A 20,353-nucleotide genomic window follows, 5' to 3' on the forward strand; every position below is an offset into this window, starting at 1 on the left:
TTATGCTTTCACCATGTTGCTTGTGAATAATCAATTACTTGTAGCAGTTCTTTTGGTACGTTAGCACTGAAGATATATACATTAGTACTTGTACTTGCTGGTGGCTGGATTTTAAACAAACCTGTAACTTCTAATAAAATTTAAGCACTGCAATTCTCATTGGAAACAAGAACAGCCATTATATAGCTATGTCCACTGCTCAGTGCAAGATGTACAACTAAAGTAAAATCTCGTTACTACAAACACCACATTAACGAACTTTTCAGATTTACGAATGTTTTTTCATCCCACCAAAATGCCTATATTTTCAATGTAAAGAAACTTTCAAAACTACACATTTCAGATTACCAAATATTTCAGAATAATGTATGTAATTTAATCCCGTAATCACCAAGCTGTTTTATTATTACGAAGTTCTGTTGAAGTTTCGGTACTGAATCCCAGGCTTACACATATCATCATCATCATCACACCACCACCACCACCACCATCATCATCACCATCATCATCATCCGCAGCAGCAGCAGCAGCAGCCATGCGCTGGGGAACCTGCTTCCACGAGTACAGTCCCAGCAGCAGCAGCAGCAGCGTGAGTGTTGCATATGGTCATGTTCGGACTCTCTTACTACGTCGTAGGCCTAGTGTCACCATGTTGATAGCGATTGGCAGGAGCTGCGAAGTTATTGGTGCTGTGATTGTGTTGCGGCGTTCACTTTGCTGACAATGAGTTCTCCTGGCCCCCGCATTAAAAATAAGAGACGCCAGTTTTCGCTCAAAGAGAAAGTGGACATTTTGACACAACTGAATGCTGGAAGAAAGCAAATCGACCTGTGCAGGCAGCGTCATATTCCCCCATCAACAATGGCAATGATGCTCAAGGATCGGGAAAAGATAATGAAATTGCATTGAGAGTCACAGTCAAGAAAATGCTTCCGGCTTTGCAACTACCAGAACGTCGACGATGCTGTCCTCACGTGGTTTAAGGATGCCAGACAAAACGATGCGCTCTTGTCAGGCCCGATCATTCAACAGAAGGCACTACAGTTTGCGGCCACCTTCATCATCTCCGATTTCGATGCAAGCACCGGATGGCTTTACTGCTTCCGGCAAAGGAATGGCATTGCGTGGCAGGTTGCTTGTGGCAAAGAAAAGGCAGCAGATGCCGAGAGTGCGGTTGCCTGGTGGAACGAACGCTTTCAAGAGATCATTGAGTCTTTCTCTCCATATGATGTTTTCAACAGCGATGAAACGGCGTTCTTTTATCACTTGTTGCCTGATAAAACAATGAACTTCAAAGGTGACAGGTGCAAGGGTGGAAAGAAATCACGTCTCCGCTTATCGGTTCTGTTCTGCTGCAACTCCACGGGCACGGAAAAACTCAAGCCTCTGCTTGTTGACAAGTCTGCTAAGCCGTGCTGCTTGAAAAATGTCTCGTTGCGTTGTGACTACCGGGCCAACAAAAAAGCGTGGATGATGCGAGAATTGTTGACTCAGTGGCTGCTGCAGCTCAACGACACAATGAAGGAGAAAGAAAAATTCTCCTCATCACTGACAATTGCCCGGCGCATATCGCGAACGTGCGATTGAGCAACAGGCAACTTGAATTAATGCTCCCAAATTGCACTTCTTTGCTCCAAACTTTGGACCAGGGCTTCATCAGATGTGTGAAGGCCAAATTTCGGAAGCGTCTTGCGCAGTACCTCCTGATCAATATTCGACTGAAGCTGCCCACGCAGGTAAACATCCGTCAAGCTGCAGAAATGCTTACAGGGCCATGGTGGAACGTGAAGGCAAGCACGATCAGCAACTGCTGGCGAAAGGCAGGCCTTTTAAAGGCTTCACCTATGCCACAAGACTGCGAGGACACAGGAGCTCAACCCAGAACTGTGGAATGAGCTTACTGAGAAGCTCCCCATCGACACCTTCGCTGTGACCTTCGATAATTACATTGACAGCGACAGCGTGGCGGCTACATCCGTGGAGCTCACCAACAAAGACATCGTGAATAAAGTGCGTGAGCAAGAACATTGCAGTAGCGACAAAGATGATGCCGACATTGGATCAACACACGAACAGGCAGAGACTGTTTCCCGCTTGTATGTTTTAGTTTTTCTAGAAAAGACGCGATCATTCCTCAGGTGCTGTAAGGATGTCCCCGATGACATTCAGAGGAAGGTCGAGGATGTGGAGGTGTTCGTCCTGCAGTGCTTGCTATCTACTCGCCAGAAGAAGATCATTGATTACAGACTTCTTCAAGCAACAAATTGTAGTTACCCAGCATTCTCGTTTATTATTTACATATGCACACGCGCATCTGCTGCAAAGGTATGTAATTTTCATTGTGTTACATTACTGACATGAAAACATTGGTTTTTCAGTACTACGATAATTCAATTTAACGAGTTAAATTCGGCGGTCCCGTGAAGTTCGTTGTAACGAGATTCTACTGTAATAAATTTTTTCAGTTTTTTTTAGAAACTAGAGACTCCTACGGAAATTTATATTAATACATAATGCACAGCAAATTTCTAAAGCAAACAGGCTGAAATTTTTTATGTGTCCTGCAGTGATCATTGTTTAAAGAAGGTGTTGCCATGTGTCATACCAAAGCCTGCTTGATTCCTTTATCTCATGAACTAGGCAAGCGGTACCACATTCTAAGCCTTCATCACTGCTACAGTGAACATTGTCAGCTTCAACAATTCCATTGCAACAATACCAAATACCACTCCTCTCTATGCCCATGGGCCTGAAGAATACACAACCAACCAATTTATTAACTACACATTATTCCCAAGTACACTCGTACCTGTTGTAACTTAGTTGAGGGGGGACCCGTCAAATTATTACATCCATCACTTTGTTACACAGTACCATTCCGTTAATTCGACTCTGGTTAATTCTATCCCAACCGAAGGTCCCCACTGGCCCTTATGCATTTCAATTGGCCTGAAGTTTTATTACTTCGATCATAAAATTGGCGTTCAGTGGGTAATTCGAACTGGACCAGTCAAGTCAGCACGCATGAGCACGATACCTATGGCGACCCTAATAACGACCCCTTTAGTGCAGTGTCTCGTCATAGCTTAGGGGATGGTGAACACATCATTTCCTGTCAAAAATGCCTATTTTCGGCTTGCTCTTGGAAGATTTTTAAGCATTAACAGTAGCTAACAATGTCTGATTATAACGTTTACCCCTATTCTAATGTGCACCCTTCTTTCTTTCATGAAAACAGGGTCGAGAATTTCCTACACTCTGCAATCAGATACGAAACCAAAACCATGATCGCGGAGCTTCGTACGCTTTGCCGCATAATAGGGCATCATTGCGGCGAAGCCGCAACTAAAATGAGGCAAAGCTGACTTTAGGAAACTGGCCACGAGTGGACACTCGCTCATTCTCCATAAAATCAGATGTTGGATTTACACTTTGTTTAGGAGCTTTATGTCAGTTCTACGCGAGTTTTGTGCTTTGGACAAGTAGAAAGCAGGTGCACGTTTGATTTGGTAGCATGCCTGAATTGGGCAAATAATGCCAAATGAATCAGCGGTGCGTTTTTGTTTTTTTTATTCTAGCACCTTGTTTAATTCGACCCATCGGATAATTCGACAAATTGTGTAAGTCCCGTCAGGGAAAAATTAACGCAATACAAATGTATTCATCATTGTTATTCTATTTTACTGCAATGCAGTAGAACCTTGTTCATACAACCCCATTTGGTATGATTTCCTGACAACAACGCTAACGATTGAGAACCAAAAATATGACCTAATATGGTTATGCTTCCTTTTTTTAACCAGTTAGTACGTTTCCGAGAAACACTGCTTTTCTGTGCTGTTATGACTACAGTAGACAACATGCTGTTTGTCATGTGCCAGAGTAGAATGTGAGAACTACGCTGGGCAGATAGTCGGAGGAAAGTTCCAATGCGAATTATGGGTGCTGCAAAATAAAAGATAGCCCGAGTAACTCTAGGCCAGTGCCAACACTATGCATTTGGTTCAACTCGCGTCCAGAGTGCCTTTCCTTTTTAAAACTTTGGCTCAAGTTATGTGGGACAACCTGTAAAATCTACATGTACATAAACAGCCAAGAATGACAATATGGGAACAGTTGCTGCTGCAGCACAACTGGTAGTGCAACGTACGCATAATGAGGGGGGTTTGTGGGTTCAGCTCCCGCTGGCGGCAAGTTGATTTCTCGTCCGCATTCATGTTTCTGTGTAGCTTATCACTTTTACATTTCAATTAAAAAGTACAAATAATTTCCTCTGTGATTGCCTCGGCTTTGTTATCTGTTGACTTCATATGGTTGCGACTAATGAGAATCAGGCCCCTCGGTTCCCCTTCTAGTATAATTTGAACACACTATTTAAATCCTAGGGAATCAGACTTAATGATTTCATTGTGTGTTAGCATAACAGCTGTCATTAAATAAAATGAAAAGAGATAAACCTTGTTGTCTGGCTCCAGCTTCAAGGCTTTCTTGAAAGTTGACACAGCCTCAGAGACATTGCCTTGGCCTGCCAGTATCTGCAAAGAAAGCAAGGATGGGTTGCGTTGTACGAGGGTTGTATTGAAAGTAATGAACAAGCTATCATTTGCATGGAAGTCCAGAAGTGCACAAGGGTCGGTGTTTGGTGGTATGAGGCGCCACCTTTAATGCAATCAGGGATAGCCATTTGGCATCAACAGGTTACATAATCTAGCCACCAGTAGGCTAAGCAAAATGGCCACACACAATCTCTGGTTTCATCAAAGTACAGTGATAGAATTTCCGGTCGAGGGTAAACAGTTACCGAGGCTCTGTTTCTGCAAGGTAGATGATGCCGCCCGCATAATTGTTTCCCTTTCTGCTCAACACGAGGCCACGTGTTGACAGACGCAGCTGAAACCGACAAGGTAAAGTCATTCCACTACTACCTGCCACACTAATGCTATAAGTGCCAATGACACCCTAATGGAAGGGTATGCGCTGGTGGTTTGGCTGACTAGTGAAAGTATCGCGAGTGCACTTGGTTGTGAACAGTAGTATGCGTATTTGGATGAAGACAACATCCTTATCTGCAAGGTGAAATTAAATTAGGCAGCTAGACCCTGTGCACTGCAGTGCAATATGGCATGAACATAATTATTTTGTATGCGCAAGAAAAAAAAAACTGACCTGCAAGCTGGCATTGTCTAGAGCATAATGGAATTATTTTGCATGACTGACACACATCGAAAAGTTCAGGTTGGACAGGAAGTCTGCACTTTTCAAGTTATTAAATTAAATTTTCATTTGTTACTTTTGGATCAGCCTGTATATTTTCTCATTGCTTTTTTTCCTATAGATTTGTTCCCCCACATCATTCTTGCAATACCTGCTTCCTGTATTGAATGTTTCAATCCCTGTCATTTGTATGGCATAATTTCTTTAAGCAAAGAAAACTATGCCAAGTACTGGTAGCAGGTCACTTCAATAAATGCTCAAGCTTAATTTTTGGGTCATCCTGTATCTAACGAACACAAAGTTTCAGTGCTGTAGACATTCCAGCCTAACTGTAAAATATAGTGAAAGTGGTCAGACAAGCTTAATTTATCTCAAAAGTTTGGCAAAAACGTGCCTGCAGGATTTCCTAAAGACCAGTAACTACAATAGACAAAGCAACACTGACCTTTCCCTTCCGATACAGAGCCTTGAAATTGTTGGGCTGAACCTTGAGAACAAAGTCCACTGACTTCAGTGCTGCCTCGTAGGCCTCCATCTGGCCGTAACAGAAACACAGCAAACGAGTTGTAAGAGTTGAGCAAGTTTATAACGATTTGTGGTATGGAAATGTCTGTGTACTGTATGCCAACCTTTGCATACCATGCAGGAATGGCGCAAAGCATAAAAGCAATAAAATTGGATGGCAGTTCACGCTTCTTTCTTTTTCCAACAAGAATTTTACTAATCGGAGAGTTCGAATAGTAATATTTCCAAATAAATTAAATATGAATATTCAGTAAACATGACCCCCAATATATAATTCAATACCTAATACTTTTTTTTACATTTCTAAACAGAGAGAAAAGTGGGACATGTGGGGAAACCATGTGACTATTAGAAGAAAAGGGGGGGGGGCTTATTGCTATTATTTGGCACATGCATGCAGTCAACTGAGGAGCTCGTAAATCGGAAAACTGCCATCGGTTATCTGGTGCTCCATGACAGTGACAGTAATTAAACAAGGGTACAGCACAACACCAGATGTACGTCCGGCGTTGTTTTGGTCGATGGTGAGAGGTGTGACACTACAGCACCGCACATCGTTTACAGGAATGAGAAGATGGTGAGACTGGCTCAAGAATAAATTGCTGCACCTAAATTGAAACGACAAGTTTGTACGTAAGCCGCCTAAAACCGAGACATTTTTATTGAATGGCTGGAAATAGTCACGCAGAAGCCACCTGCTCCGAGTTTGCTCAGGAACTGGTGCCCCTGTGCTGCAACCACGACTCTCATGCACCAGTATCATTTAGAATGGCCCACACCTGCATCAGTCTCTCTCCCTCAAGATTCCAATAAGCACTGTTTTCCTTTACATTCGAACAGAAAACAATACAGTCAAGCCTTCCTCTTCCTCTTCCCAACCCCCTTGCGCTGAAGGAATCATCAGCTCTCGTGTTACTACAAGCTAATGTTCAATTTATCTTGCTTTGCGCCTGACTTTGTGCCCTGCAGCTTCAGCACGTCCTTTACCAACGCGACAGATGGCACAGCGGCATTCCTTGCATACCACACTTAGAGCACATGTGCTTCTATGATGTTTTTGTCACTCACACTTTTGATGCAAAAGGATGTGCAGAAACAACTTCTGCCTTGGCCGACACTTCTATAGTTTTTTGCTAGGTTTACCAGCCATACAGGCTCCCAAGTACATGCTAGAAATGCCTGAAAACTTTGTGAAGTTGAAACCATGTCAAGAAATTGCTTTGTTAAATCGAGAAAAAAAAATGGTTCTGAGTAGATCCAAGATTGAGAAACAAAACTGGTTCGTTAAATTAAGGTTCGTTATGTACGGTGTGACATGCATAACTTCTTTCTGTACCTGTCAAGGTTCGACTGCATTTGACAATTTCAAATAATGAATTCTTGAATCAAATAGTACATAAGTAGATTGCCCTAAGCTTCGTCCTTCTGGCTTCATACAGCTCTGCAGCTCTGAAAACTGATCGTCCTCAACAAAATATTGCTGTAAAAGTAGAAATATGCAATGATTATGCATGTGCACAAAAATTTGCCACCTTTGTACATTTAGAATTTTACACAAATACAATTGCTTGGAAATTTAGCAAGATAACGCTCAATAAGTAATGCAAAAAGAATGTGTGAAGCCACAAGCAAAGCATATAGTAAAACCCACGTACAGTTAAACCTCAATATAACGAAGTATGTAAAATCAGCAATTTGCTTTGTTAAAGGGGCTCTGAACACTTTTTATTGAAGTGGAGAAATGGATTTGAAGTTAAGACAGGCTGCTTCAGAAATACTTTGCCACAAAAAGTACTTCAATGAATTCAGCAGAAGTGGAGTTATTGGCGATCAAACACCTTCACAGTGTAACCAGTCCTTCTTCAATGTACTGCGAAGGCTACAGCGGAGTGGGACGGGCCCACAACACTCTGCCTACTGAACATCACTGTGGCAAGCAGTTCATATTTGACTTTTGATGTTCACACAGATGCTACTGCTTCCGATTTTGGCTCCTACGACATGCCAAATGTAAGCCAGACTTGGCTGTCCTCAGTGAGCCGCAGTGTGCCCAGCCAGTGGACTTGTCGTGGAGCCCTGCAGCGGCCATGGTATCTACACTACATAGCATATCGCAGCTACATGCAACTGTAGAGCGTTTGCGAGGCATCTGCTTTGTGCGCAAGAGGGCTTGAGTGCATGCTCACGTTCATATACTCCGGCCTGGCCATGCTACATGGTACGGACCGGCTTTGTCCTGCACTAGCTCGACCGATGGATAGTAGCCACATCCAACCTGTGCAACTTGAAGTGCTATCAATAGCTCAAAATGAAGTGAACACTGCTAAGGCATCTACATACTCAGGAGTGACCGGGAGTGAGAGTTCGCTGGCAAGCCGGCGCATGGTCTGACCTTAAGTTTTGTGTGGTTTGAGGCCAATTCAGTGTGCAAAACTAATCGAAATTAGTGAGACTCAACGGCTACGACACTGATAAGCAGGGCAGCCAAAGTTTAATTACTACGCAGGTGGCAGAGGCTGAGCGTGAGATTCATATATTTGATATCTTTGTCCACGGAAGCTTCCATTTATTGTCTCGGTATTCCTTCTCAGCGGCAGTGAAATTTCGTTATATTGAAATCTTGTATAAGTGCACTCAGTTATATTGAGGTTCGAAATACATAGTATTCCATGGACAAGAAGTTACAAATTAAATACATCGCTATATCAGGGTTTAACTGGACTACTTATGATTCCTATGGCACCTGTATGATGACAGCATCCAAATTTTCCTCTAGCAATCTTTGTAAGAAACTCTATGCATTCCAGTCAAAACAAACAAACAAAATATATATGGCAAGGTAGTGATGGAAGTGCTAGAATAAGGTAATCTTGGAACGCAGTCCCGCACCTTCATCTGTGTTGCTGTGAGGTTATTATAGACTTTTAACCGGGTGTCCAGCAGCAACTGCAGGTCAGCAGGCGACTCTGAAAGGTTCTGTGAAATACAATTTCAGCGTCACTCACTGTACCATGGAGTTACGCTGCTGCAGTATTTCTTTGGCTAACCAGGCTAGCATACACTCATGTACAAGCGCACACACGCAAGTACATACACAAGCAAGTTGATAACTTCATCCTAATTATGTAAACGAGTGTGCACAAGTGGAATGCAAAACAATCAGGAAAGAAGGGCTCAATGTAACACGTTTACAATGGAAATTACAATGTAACGCTTTTACAATGGAAATTCATTGGCAGTTATTATAATAAGAGAGTGCTATTAAAAAAAACTGCAATTCCACAAGTTCCATCTAAAAATCTGTGGCATGTGCAAGATAAGGCACAAATAATCAAATGCCAGGACTATGCCATCTGCACTGTTCTTGGTAGATCAGTGGGTGCCACTGGTAACAGTAGCAGATACCAGCAACAAAGAAATGAACCACATGTTGCAGGCTGTATTGCATAATCGAAAATTCCGCTACTTTTTCACTGAACGTGCAGGTGTCAGACTTGAATCACCAGAACCAAAAAGTGCAGGCACAAATTTTCACAAATGATAAAGGAGAAACAAACAAAGAAAAAGTTCACAGAATGATTAGGCTGCTACAAGAATGCGGTGTGCTAACCTGAAATTAGTGCCGTCACAAATATTTTGAGTAGCTGCTGAGCTGCTCACTCATTTACCCCATATAAATCTCGGTAGAAACAGCAGCTTTATTATTCAACAAGAGTAGTCTAGAAAGTTTCAATTTACATTTTTCTCTTTTGCATCCGCTTAATTGACACAGGCGATCTGCGTTTACTAATAACAAATGTTCATACACAAGTTCTAGTAATACAATTATTGAAACTAGTACAAATGTTTGCGTACGCTAGTTGTTACTCAGAGCATTGTAAATGAGCTAAATTTACCCTTACCAGACCCATGTCATCAAGAAAATCCAGTGCCCTGCAATGCAAAGAAAAGGGGGAAAAAAAAGTCAGATAAAGGCGGCAAAAGGAACAGTGTAACCAGTTCAATTAGAACTAGAGGTGTTTAGAGGAACTCAAAGAGCACAAAAATGCTTGATTACGAAATTAAATATTTCAAAACGGGCCTTTCCACTCGTTGTCAGGTGCGGCAGACGATTCTGAATGCACAGAAATCTGCAGCCTTCAGAAAAGCTAGAAAAAAACAAGTATCCCACTTCTCAGGGTGTTCAAACCGTGAATAAGTTCTTTTGTAGGTTGGCAATGGCGTACTGCTTCTATTATGAAAGTTCAATAAAAAAAGAACCACTTTTATGCGCTAAGCTAGCGACAGCAGAGCCACATCACATGTTTTCCGTGTGTAGGCACCTCGCGTGCGTTGCAGAATGAACTAGCAAATTAGTCTAGGTGCAGGAAAGCGCCCCAATTGCGATGGTTATGCAGTAGTTCCAAAAAATGTAGGATATCAAAGCCAGTACTGCATGGAAGATGACATGTGGCCCACAGCAATATAGAAGAGATATGGCACTTGCATCTCTAACTTAAATTTTTTGCTACAGCTCCTGCACAACACAGTGAGCTCAGGTTGTGGCCCTTTGAACCCGTTCACCTGGCCACCCCTGCAATATGGCGCAGAAGCTATGTCAGTGACTTTACAGAGGTCAGCAAAGAGCGGGAATTTTATACTAGCTATACAACCTTCCCCTTTTTTCAGTACAACAGAAAAAAATACCGATACTTGTATCGTAATTAAACCACTCGTATCATAAATGAAAGATCTCTCACCTCCTGTAGCAATGGGCTGCATTCGAGTAGTCACCGCGGCTGTACCAGAAGTTTCCCCTTTCACGCTTCGCGTCGCTGCAACCGAAAACATCACGTCAGTGAAAGCTTGTAGATATTGAAAGGTCACTTCCACAGGAATGTGGCCAGACAGAAACTGCACAAGATACAGAACACAAAGAAGAGGAACTCTCGGGATGGTCGAAAATGAATACGTTTGGCACTGATTTTAGGCCCGCATTTTTCTTCAAACCAGCACTTGCCGGAGAGCTTTTAGCGCAAGATTAAAAGTTCTGCGTGCAGGTTTTCTTCATGGTCATATTGGCGACTATTGTAAAAATTGTCCACCTCCTCTTTTTTTTTAATACAGACAGTTGTCGCTGGGATATCTGGCCCAATATGGTCGCTCAATACCTGTGACAACCGCAATACTTCAAAAAGTTGATTAATTATCTTCAACCAGTGAACTGGGCAATACATCAGGCATGGGATGAGCCAATGCCTCCTTTAGAAGATGCCTGCTGCATGAGCTGAGAAGCTGCTTTCGGACCCTCTCCTCTTTCCCCCTTTCCACCAGGGTCGGCTGCGAGCGCTAGTTGTGGCAGCTGCGCCAAACTTGAATTACGTTTCCTTGCCTCCAAAATTTTAGCCGCGTGTGTTGCAATCCCGGAGGCAGGACCCACGGTCTCGCATCAAGCCATTGGTCGAGTGTGTGCCAGCCTAGTAATTGTCACTTCCTCCGCAACAGGAAATAGGGTCGGAAGCGAGCGCCGTCTCTCCGCGACTACCCTGAACTACAGGAGCCTCCGCTCCAATGGGAAAACCAGCGACGCGGCAGGCATTTAGTAGAGGAGGCATTGGATATGCATAGGCCACGTGGCCCATTGAACCAGTAATGCGACAATCTGTGTACTGTTAGCAAACCCTGGGAGCACTGCAACGTACACACGCACCCAATGGAGAGGCGCTCCTGGAAGGGCAGGTCAGTCTCCTCCTTGGCAGGATAGGTGTCCAGCAGTTCCACATGGAAGTGCAGCCTTGCCTTGGGGGGTACATCTGGTTCCCTGAGATGGTGAGGAAGAGGCCTCAAGTGTCTATCCAACGAATTCTCACTTGGCAAAGGCTGGCAACGTGTCGTACAGCACAAAATACACGAGCCCATAAGATGGAAAGGTATAAAAGCTTCAACTAAGCACACAAGCGTGACTCAAGGGGCAATGGAAATCTGATATATTGCCACATATACGTTTCTTTACTTTTGGGCCGTGTTCCCTTTCACCGAAGGGTCTTCATTACTGCATTATCATTCTCATGCAAGATGTTCTTGCAGTGCCAGGGCATTAGTGAATGTTGTCATCACTTAATAGCTAGACGGGCTTGGCTAACCTTCGTGCAATTTCACGGAAGGGAGTCAATTACCACAGAAAATTTTTATCCTGATCAGGCTCAATAGCAATCAATAATAATAATATATAATATATGGAGTTTTACGTGCCAAAACCACTTTCTGATTATGAGGCACGCCGTAGTGGGGGACTCCGGAAATTTTGACCACCTGGGGTTCTTTAACGTGCACCTAAATCTAAGTACACGGGTGTTTTCGCATTTCGCCCCCATCGAAATGCGGCCGCCGTGGCCGGGATTCGATCCCGCGACCTCGTGCTCAGCAGCCTAACACCATAGCCACTGAGCAACCACGGCGGGTAATAGCAATCAAAGGCACCATTGTGACACCAGTATTATTCATATTGTATGCCCATTGCAAACATTAGAATACAATCTCTAACTGATACAAGCACTACCGACTGCTCCAGGACTATACCATGACGGATGTATAGATAGTGGTTGGAGTCGAGCAGTGCGATTCAATTTGATAATCGCCGAGTGTGCTCACCTATATTGTCCTCAGGGTGCTGCTTTTCATCCCTGGCAAGAGTTCCCCCAATAAACAGTTCTGTTCTTCCCATCCATTCTCTCGGCTAGTGCTTCTACCTGATCAACATCACTACCTCATCACAATATTAAGACAAACATTGCAAACAAGTGCACAAGTGAAATTTCATTTGTATAAGTAATCATTAATCTCTTCAACATGCTTCCAGTGCTGGTGCGACTAATATTCAATTAAATTGGCAAAAGGAAGTGCTCCTGTGCTCGGAGCATGAACTACAGTGCCACTTAAAAGGAAACTGAAGAGTCTGTGGAATTCAATAAGACGCTCATATACGGATGTGGAAACCTTATAAACCATGCAGGTAAAATTTTGGGGGGGATTTTTCACTTAGGAGCGACGTAATTGTCGGTCAAAATTGCGCTGTCACTCCGCCCCTCGTCGAGCGTCGCGCGCTGCTGCTGACGCTGACGATGTGAGTGGAGACCGGAAACCGCAGTGTAGTGACATCAGCACTGATGTTCTGTTCCTTCACAGTCTCCGTGAGCATGCCTGACCGTGCTCATTTCTGCATGCGTGCCGTCATAATCTGCTTTGCTAGACTCTACATTCCTTTGTTTGTGTCTATGTAGAGTGCAAGTTGACGTGCGCAGCATCAACTGAAGTAGTGGGCCGATCAAGCCGGCGTTCTGTACAGTCTACGGTTGCACGAATAACAGTGGCCGCAACGACGTTCCGATGTTCCATTACTTCTTGTAAGACAAGAAGCTTTCAGCTAAGTGGGAGGCTACTGTGAATCGAAAGAATTTCAAGTGCTCAAGTACAACAGTGCTGTGCTCTAATCACTTCCGTGACGACGATTACTACCAGGGTTTATCAATAATGCGTGAATGAGTGAGAGTATGACTTGCTGCTAGCAGGCTTTCTAAACGCAGCGTGAGAAGGTTGGGGCAACGAACACACAAAGACGCGACGGGTGCGGGCGGACGGATGGTAACTGGTCTTGGAAGACCCTATGTATACAAGAACTCCTCCAAAGCAGGATTTTAATTTACTGCTAGCTCCTTCGTGTTGGCATGCTGAACGGAAGGTGCACGTTTACCTCCCACCCTTGACGCACGTTTCGTCGCAAACTGCCATTAATTTTCTATTCGCATGAGTGTTGTGAAACAGCCTACATGCCGCTACCATAACGCAGTGCAAGTGTAAAGTTTGCATGTGTTTGAAAGCCGGCGCACGCCAAGGCACTGCACTCCCCCTTCTCTCGTGAGCAGAGAGAAATCGTCCATCTCACATAGCCGACAAAATTTGTCGCCTTTACAGCTCTGGTTACGAGTAGCGTGCGGATGACGCGTTGCTGAAGGTCACTACACGTGCTACAAGAGCTGGAAAACTTTTCCCGCATGTAAACCATCTGTGTAGGTTGCCAACAGCTGTGGAGCAGCGCACAAATGCCGACGATTGCTTCCCTGCTTACGTACCACGAGGAGGCATGCAGAAACATAACAGTACAGTTGCTTGACCCAAAACTAACTCACTGGATCGCTGAATGCAGCTTTGTAAAAAAAAAAACATACTCACCAAATAACATTTCTAACACTAGGAGATGCTAATACTTCACTTTCGTTCGCGTCGAAAGCACTGCTTGCTACCAGCATCTTTTGCTTCTTCGAAGGCTGGCTCCTCACAATCGGCTCATACATGTAGGGAGCAACGCCGAACTCCTCAGAGAAACGCAAGCTCTCGAAATGGAGCATTACCGTCTCAGCAAAACAACAGCGTCAATGCACCTTGCACCGTGCTTCCTGTGTAGCCGCAGCGGGCGGTCCGGACAAACACCACTGTTGACGTCACGAGACGCCCGAGCTGCCCCGAGTCTGCTGCTGCACTTTCCGTCGAAATAAAATCTGTTTGCGCTTTCTTTCGCTCAATTTCGATGCAATATTCGAATTCGGAGGGTTGAAAACCATTATGTACAGCTCTTCATTCATTTTTTTCTGGAAAACACTTCAGCTTCCCTTTAAGTTCCCCTCACCATCATTCTGCGATTTTCAACCCTTCAATGCATCTTTTAGAGGTTCACATACAGTCATTTATACAGTGGCTGGTCTGTCTGACATTTTCAGCCCAATGAAAGTGGCATGTTGTACTATGCCGCTCCGTTTTTTAGGAAATCAATGAGCTCGAGTACTTGGACTGACACCCTTTAGACTTTTCACGGTAGGGGTCAGTGAGCAAACACAGATGATTTAACTTTTCTGGTGGCTAAAAAGAAAAAACGCCTTTACTGTGACCCGACTGGCCACTTTCTTTAGTCCAACCAAAAGCTTGTATAAATACAAAATGATGGCCGGCTTCCACTTATTCCTAGAAGCATTCATGCAAACGCTGTGCGATCTCTCAATTTATTTCAACCCGTTATACCTGCGAATGCAATGGCCACATGCCTTGGATAGCCTGTTGCCAATACACAAACTGGTCGTTCCTGTAGGCTAGTTACAAAACTTTCCCTGCATCTACAGAGTTAAAAAATGTGTCCCCAAGAAGCCCCCCCGTTTCTCTGGTCTTGACGTCAGCACTCGGGCAGGACCGAAGCCCTTCCTTTGTTGGATTCAATACCCTTGTGCGTGACGCCAAGTAGCTAACGCTTGAAAGACGCCTCATGTGGTTGGATACAACATTATATTACAAAATAACAAGGAATAAGAGACGCCTAACACACTAAGAGTGAAGTCAACACTCTGTTATATGGTTTGTAATGCGGCTGCCCTGAAGACTGTTTTGCAAATTTTAAGATTGCCTGATGCTGTGCAGATGCAAATGCCTAATTTTGCTTTCAGTCATTATTTACTAGGCTAGAGGCCCCCGACCTTTCTGGTGTTGGGGAACCCCACCTGCCTTCCCAAAGTGCTGTGGAAACTCCCTCGCCCTTGCTTCTTTTTCCTACAGATATGTTTATGCTTTTAAACGTTAAACTTAAACTGTAATATAAAAATCCCCCGAGGAAGGGATGGGGTCGGGTTCATTTTGGCCGCTCAAGGAACCCTCAAATGCTATTTATGGAATGCCTGGGTTCCATGGAACCTCATTTGGGAACCCCTGCACTAGACTGATCAGGAGCATCAAAACTGCCTTTTTCTTCGTCGTTTGAACAGCATACAGAGCATCTGTAACAAGGTACTGGCCCATCAAAAGGCTCACCATTCAGTTGTCGCAAAATTTAAAGCAAGAGGCTCTGGCCACATGGTGCTGCCGCTTAAAAGTAAGTACTAATCGAAGACGAGAACTCTACATATCACAAACATTTCCGTCGCTACCTCATGGTAGCTAATGACAATGCAATTTTGTTTACATCGCCACTCTTCACTACAGTATAGATTGTGGTGTAATTAGCCTCCCAGGAAAAGACGGACACCAGTAAAGAATGGCGCAAACTGCTAAGTCATTGTCTGCCACCTGTCACTCACAACGGCTGTAGTCGCTCATGCTTGAGTAAAACAACACTACTGTGGCAGTCATGTTGCTATGCTTGTTCACTGCTTATATGAGAGATTCCACTGTGAAGAAAAGCACTTCAAGATTGGCAATTGCCTATAACGAGGTGAGAGGGGAAGGGGGGGGGTGGCTGATAAGGCTGACGGGGCGGGCTCAATTGATTGATCATGATTTTACAGTACGTAACAGCATTACCAAAGAAACTCTCGTGAATGGCAGCTTGCTGAACAACCAGAAAACTGCGGTCCAACATAAGCGTAAGCTGTGTTTACGAGCGATAAAAAACAGCGCTAAACGACGGGACGAGTGAAGGGACACAGACAACAGCGCTGTTGTCTGTGTCCCTGTTGTCTGTGTCCCTGTTCTAGGTAAAAGACAGCGCTGTTGTCTGTGTCCCTTCACTCGTCCCGTCGTTTAGCGCTGTTTTTTATCGCTCGTAATCATGAACCAACCAGCCCAAATGCGTACTCTTTTGTAAGCTGTGTGTTAGCATTACAGCCTCACCTTCCCTGGTCCCCATAGCCCAGCCTGGCAGGGACCACAATTTCGGCAACCTCGCCTTTCTCCATGAGGGCGAGTGTGATGTCCAAACCTGCACAAAAACACAGCACAGAACAAGATTGACAGGGCACCCCAACAGGGCAAGCAGACAAGATCATGCTGAATACTACTAGCACAAGCAACACAGGCTGCAGATTCTGCCATTAACCTTTTCCATACCAACTTTAGTTTTCTAGGTAACTATCCAAATTTCCCAAATTTCTTTTATAACTGATCTATTGTAGACAGCTTTTGTAGTTGCAATATCAGGAGTTCATTTGTGCTTTTTTGTAGTCTGTTACTGTCAAATTTTTCAGGCTTTAGAGTTACAGATAGGCATGGCAGAACTCCTATTATATGAAGCCTGACATTTCTTGGAACAAAACTCCAAGCAACACATCATTCCTCGCACAGCAAGGAAAGCAGACAAAATTGCAGAGGCACCAGTGGCAAAGGGCTGTTATCAGGCCAGGCTCATGTGAGTGAGGCAGCCAGAGGATTGAATGCTTCTTCGCAATCGTCAGTACTAATTAACAGCTCTGAACATGGCTCACTTCCAGGTCTAATTGTTTACCTTAGGTGAAGAAACGTCAAAAACAACACCACAAATCTGGCATTGAAAAAGGTGGTCATCATCTCTACAGTCACCAGATTCCACGCCGCCATTTCACAGCGACGCTGTTTACCTCTAGCCCCTGTATGCATCACACGCGTGCCTTTCGAGGCGGGATACCCTGGGCGGCTTGCACCTGCGTCGGGGACCCAGCACGTGGACAGGGATGTGCATGCAGATCACGCGGGGGAGAAGGGAAAGAGTGTGGCGATAGTGCCTGTGCACGTGGCCAACACTTCTGTGGTTATAAAGTCACGTGCATCAGCAGTGCTGACGCTGCTGGAATGGAGATGGGTAGGGGATAGGAGGAAAGAGTATGGTGAAGGAACTTGTGCACGTGGCCTGCGCTTCTGCGGTGATAATGCCACACATGTAGGAGGTGCCAGCACGGCTGCAAAAGTGGTTGCAACAGATGCATGGGAGGCGTGGTGACTTCGGCGGTGCTTGTGCTGCCGTAGTGTGGTGCCATACGAAAACAATGTATGATTTCATAATGTATGCAGCCCATGCATGCAGCCTAAACAGCTTCGCTGGCAATACGTCCTCATATGAATGTTGCAGCCCCACGAACTTTTGAAAACCCCGGGGAGCCATCCGTGCCCACAAGAAAAAAAAAAAGAAGGGGGGGGGAGGAGGAAAGGGGTAGGGGGGGAGTTGGCACCACTTAGTGAGCATTCGCATCAAAGCGATCAAATTATGGCAGTCAGTAGACAAAAGAAAATTCCTGGGTGTGCGAGACTTTTTCTAGGCACACAGAGGGTTAAGTGCAGAGATGCAAAAATATATGCTACTAACAGTGAAGAATTAAACACTGCTCAATATGTCAGTGCTGACATCCTTAAGTACTAGCATTTGCAATAGCTATATGCCTGGTATCTGCAGTAATTACAGGGAAATGCTTCGAGGGAAAACTTGCACAACTCACTTGAGCACTTAAGTTAGATATGGCATGGTATGTATAATCAATAAAATTGCCTAACGCAGTTGTTTTTTTCATAGTGAAGAGATGGCACTTATTTATCACTGCAATCATCTTTCAGGAATTATGAAAGAAAGGGTCACTAATTGGCACTGTTTTAAAGCTATTCATAAGGTGGCAGCTTGCATACTTGTATAAAATATTACAAGAAGGCTTCTTGGCAAGTAAAAAAAAAGAAGTAATGCAAGTCTATTTTACTATCAGCTATCACAAACACCATAGCAGAGGATTCCAGATTAATTTCAACACTCGGAAAGCTTTCTGTAACTGTACACACATGTTCTATCATTTTGCCTATGCTGAGAAATGGCCACAAAGATGGAAAACTGGACCTGCTGCATCAGGTTTGGCAGGAACCTGCGATAGCCACCCAGCAACATGGCAAACATTTTAGTCACCATGCACCCAACTGTTGTAGGCAGAAGGAAGATGAAGCGATAACACCCTCCTTTAAGATGGCGGTGCAATGTGGCAAGTCATGGCTGCAATGTGCAGGATTCATTTGGCTTAAGTTCAAAGTGCATCAGCGAAAGTAACAAAGCTGCCAAACAGTGTCAGATAAAAATTTGCTGACATCACTCACCGCAGACAGTTTCCATGTCGCCCAAAATGATGCGCCAGTCCTTGTGCTCCTCAAACACAGTGCCATCGTCTAGCGTGCCCTTCACGTTTAGCACAACCCAGTTGCACCTCTGCGGCCTTGAGTCCTTACCCAGGCCTGGCTTGATCACCTGTGGCCCACAGTATCCCAAGCTTTTTTTTACAAACTAATAATCAGTTAGCAACTAAGAGAATCTCAGAAGCACAAAGTAGGTTGAGTCAGTGATGACTGGCTGCTAATCTGGACATGGGGGCAGACATTAGCAACATGGACATGGCTAGTGACGGTAATGAGGTCATTAGCAATGTAGAGTGTGAGCCACTGTTAAAGTGAACACATGATTGCAGGGCATGCGTGATTTTTCCCTTCTGGCAAGTGTACAATCATCCAGCTTTGCCTGCAGATGACTTGTGGCTACTGGCACTGGCATCGTTGTACATCCCTGCATGATGCATTGACATAGCTTCAGCTGGCAATAACAGTTAGAGAGCCAGCAAAGGGAGGCCCAGACAGTGGGGTGTTCCTTTTAAAAATGAACCACACTGTACAAGCACCTTGTCATGAACTGATATGCTTTTGAAAGTGCAGTAAAAGACAGACTAACAGGACTTGCATAAAAAGAAATATGCTTGTACTAGAAATTTTATTGCGACTGTTAGTGTTTTGCGAGTGTTACTGAGCGTTAAAGATAAAGACAACTACCACATGTATACCTGAAAATATAAAGAGGTGGTGTAAGGCAGCCAGACTTGTGGCATAACCCAGTGATGGGTGTGCAAACAGACAAAGAGCTCAAAGACCCTATTACATCTAGATCACATGTACACTGCAAAGCTATTCAGCATTTTCAACAGATTTTCTTCACAACAGCTACCGCTGTAAAATACTGCTTGCTTACTTGCTTTTTGCAAGAAATGGAAATACCCTACACAAGAACTATATTGTCTTTATACCTTTTTTTTCTGCGCTTGCTTCATTATGTAGAATATTGGCTTGCCAAGTGAGATGCACTCTCTGCCTGCAAATGTTATCCTTAGGATGTTTGCTATGGTAGACCACGCAAAACAAGTCAAACTACCTTTTCATCATTTGAATTCATTCTAAGCAAACAGCAGAGTGGTATTATGAGTCAACCTTCTTCCCTCCTGTGCCAGTGGCAATGGCAAACCATACTACATTCTGATAAGTTAGGGCAGAGATGTCGTTTCAATGCATAGTACTGCGTAACATTTGCTTACCATCGCATTGTTTTTGTATAAGCAGCTTGTACAGTGCCATCCAGTGGTGTGTAGAGCGTGCGAGAGGCCGGCTTTGCTCTGCAGGGCGACACCTGGTGGCAGTTGCTGTGTCCGAGATGGTGTGCCCAGGAGCATGCATGGCCTAACAGACATGCAGAACCTGTAGAACTGCTTTTGACAAGTGGCGACGTTGAACAGCTTTTTTGTTTACTTTAATCTGCACTTGGTCTGAGGGCGCTTGCGGCATGGCAAATGTCATAGAATGAAGTGCGTGGGCTGATAACGTGTGCCGCTCTTTTCGCAACAAATGAACTGCGGTCCCGGACTGTTCGAGATAACAAAGGGGCTTACGAACAGGACCGCTGGTTAAATGCAACACGCGCAAGTTTGCACGTTTATTCGGCCGCGCATGCTCCTGGGCATGCTATCTCGGGTCCAGATACCTGCGCCAGGTGTCGTCCCGCAGAGCAAAGCCGGCTGTTCGCACACTCTACACAGCAGTGAACGGCACGGTACAAACC

The 20,353-nt window shown here is 44.4% G+C and overlaps 1 protein-coding gene across 3 annotated transcripts in view; it reads right to left on the reverse strand.

Annotated features, from left to right (window-relative positions):
• The window catches only part of LOC135895938 (peptidyl-prolyl cis-trans isomerase FKBP8-like), a 40,406-nt gene that overhangs the window by 17,560 nt on the left and 2,493 nt on the right, over positions 1-20,353 (reverse strand). For all 3 annotated transcript variants that reach the window (XM_070533966.1, XM_065424218.2, XM_065424217.2), the window contains exons 3-10: positions 18,577-18,724; positions 16,366-16,453; positions 11,429-11,539; positions 10,479-10,553; positions 9,642-9,672; positions 8,629-8,715; positions 5,660-5,749; positions 4,458-4,535 (exon numbers count right to left, since the gene is read on the reverse strand). In XM_070533966.1, coding sequence (XP_070390067.1) covers positions 4,458-4,535; positions 5,660-5,749; positions 8,629-8,715; positions 9,642-9,672; positions 10,479-10,553; positions 11,429-11,539; positions 16,366-16,453; positions 18,577-18,724 — 708 coding nt within the window. The remainder of the gene's footprint in view (positions 1-4,457; positions 4,536-5,659; positions 5,750-8,628; positions 8,716-9,641; positions 9,673-10,478; positions 10,554-11,428; positions 11,540-16,365; positions 16,454-18,576; positions 18,725-20,353) is intronic.

The sequence above is a fragment of the Dermacentor albipictus genome, chromosome 2 (genome assembly GCF_038994185.2).
Source record: "Dermacentor albipictus isolate Rhodes 1998 colony chromosome 2, USDA_Dalb.pri_finalv2, whole genome shotgun sequence".
Lineage (NCBI taxonomy): Eukaryota > Metazoa > Arthropoda > Arachnida > Ixodida > Ixodidae > Dermacentor > Dermacentor albipictus.